Below are 6,000 nucleotides of genomic sequence, written 5' to 3'. Positions count from 1 at the left end.
GGGGGGGGGGAGGGGAACAGGCTGCATCTTTCCCAGCTCAAATGGCAACGGCTTCTTTCGTCTTCCTTTGCCACAAAACCGCAACGACACAAACGAACACACAGTGTGGTTCACCGGACAGAATCATAGAAAGGCACAGGTGGAAGGAGCCCAGGAGGTCATCTAGTCCAACCCCCTGCCCAAACAGAAGACCCTTACAGAATCATAGAGTCACAGAGTTGGAAGGGATCTCGGAGGTCATCTAACCCACCCCCTGCATCAATGTGTCTCTCAGTTGGGGGGAGAACACAGGACCCTCCCAAAATAAGCCCAGCCTTGTTCGGGACAGATGGGGATGGGTGGGGGGCAAGTTTGAGGGCAGGCCAAAGACCCCCCATTCCCACTCCTGCCCCTATGGAGTGTAATTCCCCCACCCCCATGGTGGCACACCAAAACGGCAACCCTAAGCCACTCTTGCGTTAGGGGGCAGCCACTCTGACCCACCCCCATCCCCACCCAACTTCTGGGGACACTCGGTACCGGTGAGGGAGGGGGAAGCAGTAGAGACCCTGCTGCTTCCCCCTCCCTCATGTGATATCATTCAGCAGTGAACAGGATCAGACCCTCCTCCTGCCCCCGTGGGGCCCCCTTCTCCCCCCCTTCTGTGGACGCTCAGCACAAGAAAAGGGGGGGAAGGCAGGGGCCCATCTAGATGCCCGGAGGGTTTCCGGACCCTCTGGTTGTCGGGCAGGATCGGACCCTCCTTCTCCTCCTCTTCCTCCTCCTCCTCCTCCGGGCCCCCTCCCCACCCGCCTTTCCCGGCCGTAGGAAAAGCGCAGGATTTCCTGCCATTCGCGGGAGAGTCGGAGCGAGCGGAGCCATGGGGAATTGGCCCGGGGGTCCCGCGCAGCCCGGCACCCGCGGGCGCACCCTCTGCTCCCGACACCGGCCTTCCACCTCGGAGGAGAGCGACCCCGGCGGCAAGAGCAGGTCAGGGGGGGGGGTGAAGAGGGGGCGGTGGGCTTTTCCCAGAATCGGGACCTCTGAAGAGGCTTTGAGCTTTACTGGATGGAGGGACATTCCTCCCCACCCCACCCCACCCGTCCCACTTCTGCAGGGGGTCTTCGTTTGGGGAGGGGGCAGGGTTGCAGAAAAGCCCACCCGTGGAGTTACTTTGGGTGGGTGGGGGGCAGATTGGGCTTTCAACCCACAAGGGGCAGAAGGAGCTGTGATCCCAGAGAGGGCGAGAGCGGGCGTTAAATCTATGGGCAAAGGGAAGAGGGGGCTTCAAACCAACGAGGGGAGGGGGCTTTCAATGAAGGGGGGGGTTTAAACCCAGGGGGAGACAGAGAAGGGGCTTGAACCCTGACACTGGGGAGGAGAGAGGGATTGAAACCCATGAGGCAAAAGGGGTTTTTCAACCCACAGGAAGGGCAGGGGGCTTGAAATCCTCCCCGCGGGGGGGGGGAGCTCAAAGGGGGCTTGAGAGCCCCTAAAAGGCTAAAATCAGCCACGGTTGAACCCCAGCAGGGCTCAGAGGTGCTTGGGAATGCCCCACCCTCTCCTTACCTCACCCCACATACTTAGAAGGTGCAGTGGACAGCCCAGGCACGGGTGGGCCCCCCACCTCCGCTTCCCCCCCACAATTCCCCTTCAAGGGGGTCTCGATCTCCGGACGCTTCGTCTTCCTCCTCCTGCCACCCCCCCCCCCCTGCGGACCCTGTTTCCTCTGGTGCTGATCCTAGAGAAGACTTCCTGGCAAGCATATTGTGGGGAGGGGGCTGAAAGGGGGAAGGGGTTGCCCAGGAGTGCCAGCTGCGGTGGGGAAGGGCCCACGTTCTCCCCCCTCCGAACAGGGTGGGGTCAGGGCAGGGAGGACCCCTGCTCCTCGGCCCTCAGGCCCACCCACCTGTCAGAGTGGCAGCCCCTTCCTCACTTTGAAATCCAGGATGAAGACCCCCTCCCTTTGGAAGGGACCTTGGAGGTCATCCAGTCCAGCCCCCTGCTCCAGCAGAAGACCCTTGCGGAATCCTAGAACACCTGTTCCTTTAGTGACCATTCAAAGTTACCATGGGGGGGGGGACACACTTCAGACAACCGGAGAGACTGACCATCCATGGGAGATGCCCGAAGCCCCCCTTGGGAAGAGCAAATGCCCCCCTATTGGTGGTCTCCTTGAGTAGGGGTCTCTGTGCCCAGGGCGTCTTTGGGGGGACTGCTGAAACTTAAGCCCCCTCCCTCGCCTTGTCCCAGCCTGGCCCCATGCCCCGATGCCAGCCTTGGCATAGGCAGGACACAGCTGGCACCTCCGTCCATTGGGATGCCAGGGGGCCGGGCAGGATGAGTCTCCAGCCCACTCCCTCACCTCATCCCAGCCTGGCATGATGCCAGTCTTCAAAATGGCATGAACTGGGCACTGCTCAATGCCCCATCCACTGAGCTGCCAGAGGGGCTTGGCAGAGTGGCAGCCAGCTGGGGTCTCCGTGGGGGTCTCAGTTGTCCAAATGCACCTTTTGGGGGGGGGCTCCACCTCCTCCACCCATCCTGGCACCATACCCTGATGCCAGCCTTGGAGACGGTACGGACGTTTCCTGCTGGCACCTCCATCCATTGGGATGGTGGGCAGATTGAGAGCCAGCATGGGGTTCCTTGGGGTCTCCTTTGCCCAAATGCCCCTTTGGGGGACCCCCTATCACCTCATCCCAGCCTAGCAACATGCCCTGATGCCTGTCATTTAGATGGCATGGGCAGGGCACCGTCCATTATTCTGCCCGGGGGCATCTTTCTCCCTCTCATTTGGAGGGGAATCTCTCTGTACCTCCCTCCCCTCCCTCTCTCTCCTCCCCCCCCCCGCCTACAGTTTGCCAGCTGAGCGCCCCGCTGACCCTCCCCGCTATGCCCGGATCAAGAACTGGCAGACGGGCACAATTCTGTACGACACGCTCAGCGCCCAAGCCAAGCAGGTGAGGGCGCCCGCGAGGGTGGGGAGAGACATTGGCAGTGTGGAGGGGGAAACGGGGGAGGCTTTCTCCCCTGCCCTCTTGCCCGCCACGGAGATTCCTCCTTTGCCCCCTCCAGGAGGTGCCATGCAGTGCCAGACGCTGCCTGGGCTCTGCCATGCTCCCAAAACAGATGCTGTCCGGGCCAGACGGTGCCCGCTCGGAGGAAGAGCTGCTGCCCATGGCCCGGGATTTCATCACTCTCTACTACAGCTCCATGAAGCGGTAAGTCCTGGGCAGCCCCGAAAACGGGCACCCCTCGCCTTTGCCCACAGCCCTCCACCATCCTCACCTCCCAGGCTGCGGCTTCGCCCACAGAAATAGGGGAGGGGGCGCAGGAGGGAAGGCCGGTGCCAATGGGGCGTCTCTGCTCTTGGAGCTATGGTGCCCTCCCTGCTGGGTGGCAGCCTGGATCCGGGCAGCCCATTTTCCCAAAGGGCACCTCATTCTCTCTCCATGCAGGCTGGCAGTCCGGACCCTGGCACCCCACTTTCCCAGGGGGTACCCCGTCCTCTTTCCATGCCCACCAGCCTAGGTCCTGGCACCCCACTTTCTCAGGGGGTGCCAGGATCTCTGCAGCCCGCCCTGACCCACCAGGCTTTCGGGGTGCCAAGCGGGCACCCAGAAGGAAGCAAGGGAAAAAGTTTGCAAAAACAGAGCCTCCCGCTATTCCCCATTAGGGTCCCGTCTGTCAGACAAGCCCCCTTCCCCAATTCCTGTGAACCAAGCGGGCACAGAGACCCCTGGGGGTGTGGGGGGGTCTTCTGTCATTCTGGACCCCCTGCCCACTGGGCCCCTGCCTGGCACAGGAAGCCTGCTGCTCCTGTTTGTGCCGGACGTCTTATCGGAGCTCCTTCCTCTCCCTGCCTGGCCCAGCCCGGCGTCTCTTCCGGACCCCTCCCCACTCCTCCCAGCCTGGGACGTCCCGCGTGGGTCTTTCGCCCCCACCCCCCTTGTGAAAACATCTCAGCCTGGAAAATCTTATCTGGCCAGGCATGGAAAGGGAAATAAATAATGAATGGGACACACCAAAGCCCATCGTCCCCGCCTTGACTTGTCCAACTTTCAAGGAGGCGGGGGAGGGGAGGCCAAACTCTCCCTGCCAATCTCAGTTTTGGAAATCCCCCACAGGGGGCCTGGTGACGTCCCGCACGGCAGGGCCGTTTTCCTACGCTAAGCCCCTCCCTTCAGGTCAGGCCCCTCCCCTATTTCTCCCAGGGGGGGCACAGGGGCCCCCCTCCCGCTCTGTCAAGATCAAACACAGATGTTGATACAGGGAGTCCTCGATTTACGATGGTTCGCTTAGTGACCAGACCACGGTGCTCTGAAAAAGAGACCCAGGATTGTTTTTCACACTTATGACCGTCGTCGCTTCCCCCCACGGTTGCGGGTTTGGCATTTGGACACTTCTGATTTGTGGCAGTCGTGACGTTCTGGGCATCACGTGGATCCCCGATAGCGGAGTCAAAGGGGGAAGCGAGATTCGTTTAACAACAGGGTGGCTGATTGAAGCGCCGTGGGAATTAACAATATTGGCAATCCTAAAATGGGGCAACACTCACTTCAGCAATGTCTCACTTAGCGACTGCCTGTATGGACTCTTGCCGTGGAACGGGTTGGATTACATGACCTCTGAGGCCCCTTTCAACCCTATGATTTTAGGAGGGGAAGGGGCCTCTGAGCCCTTGGCGAATCGTACAATCTCAGTCGCAAATCGAGAACTATCTGTGAGAACTCCTGCCTTGGGCAGGGGTTGGACTGGATGACCTCTGAGGTCCCATTCAGCTCTATGATTTCAGGCAGAGGGGGGGTCCCAGCAACCTCTTAGCCATGATTCCTGGCTTACAAAAACTACCCGTCTTGGCCTAGCAGTTTGTGATCCCTGTGACCGGGGATAAAAGCTAGTCCTTGACTTACGACGGTTCACTTAGCAACCGTTCTGACACCTTAGAACAGTACCTACGACGGTGGCAGCATCCCTGCACTTGTGGGATCAAAATTCACTTAACAACGGCACTTAAGAAACGTGGCACATGAGGTCGTAAAGGGGGGGGACGATTCTCCCTTCACAGATGTCTCAATCGGCAACTGAAGTTTTGGACTTGATTGTGGTCATATGGCGAGGACTACCTATTTGCAACCGGGGCTCATATGTGTGAGCGTTGCACAGGCCCACGGTTCCATTCGCGTGAACATCGCAGGGGCTCGTGGTCCCACAGCTGCGCACGTTGTGAGGGCTCACAGTCTCACTTGCGCGAGGAAGCGGTGCTCACCTGTGCCTCCCACAAATCCATCCCCCCTTTCCCCTGCTGCGGGCCGCCAACCCGGAAAGGTTGGGGAACTGTGTTTGTGTCTCCCCCACCCACAGGAATCCTCAATGTCAACACCCCCCCCCCCAATGACTGGCTGCCCAACTTTTCTTCAATGCCGACAAGCATCATTGCGGTCACAAGTTGAAGACTCATTGTACAGGCTGGCGGGTGGGCACTAGCATTTCACCTGCTTTCCTGGCCTGGTTGGGCATCTACCCAACCTGTCCTTGGACTCCCCCTGCCCGCCTAGCAGGGATGACAGAAGCCGGCCCATTCTTAGCTCAGAAGCTGGGAAGCCAGCTGGATTCTCTTCCAACCTCCTACAGCGGTTGCTTCGAGCCAAGGATGCAGAAAAACCCCATACAGAAACTACCCTGGTCCTCTCTTTTTTCCCCAGGGCCGAGTCCCAGGCCCACCACCAACGTCTCCAGGAGGTGGAGCAACAAATCGCCACCATCGGCACTTACCAGTTGCTGGAGGCCGAGCTGGTCTTCGGTGCCAAGCATGCCTGGCGCAATGCGGCACGCTGCCTGGGCCGCATCCAGTGGAACAAACTGCAGGTTTGTCAGGAGTGGCGGGATTGAAATCATTCGCCTTGCTGGGCTCCCACGGGCAGAACCCACCCACCCGTGGGAAGACGGGTGCCCATGATAAAGGCTCCCCTATTCCAGCTGGTAAAGGGGTACTAGGCTGAAGGTCTTTGTCTGGAT

At 60.0% G+C, this 6,000-nt stretch overlaps 1 protein-coding gene across 1 annotated transcript in view; it reads left to right on the top strand.

Annotated features, from left to right (window-relative positions):
• Positions 1-859: 859 nt before the first annotated feature.
• Positions 860-6,000, top strand: part of LOC309381872 (nitric oxide synthase 3-like) — a gene marked incomplete at its 5' end in the record, with an annotated part of 34,988 nt that continues 29,847 nt past the window's right edge. Inside the window, 4 exon segments of the mRNA XM_081933171.1 lie at positions 860-969; positions 2,840-2,942; positions 3,058-3,203; positions 5,688-5,850. Coding sequence (XP_081789297.1) covers positions 860-969; positions 2,840-2,942; positions 3,058-3,203; positions 5,688-5,850 — 522 coding nt within the window.

Source organism: Natrix helvetica (genome assembly GCF_964273705.1).
Source record: "Natrix helvetica genome assembly, chromosome: Z".
Classification (NCBI taxonomy): domain Eukaryota; kingdom Metazoa; phylum Chordata; class Lepidosauria; order Squamata; family Natricidae; genus Natrix; species Natrix helvetica.
Note: the sequence above shows the minus strand (reverse complement) of the source record. Positions and strands in the feature narration are given on the sequence as shown.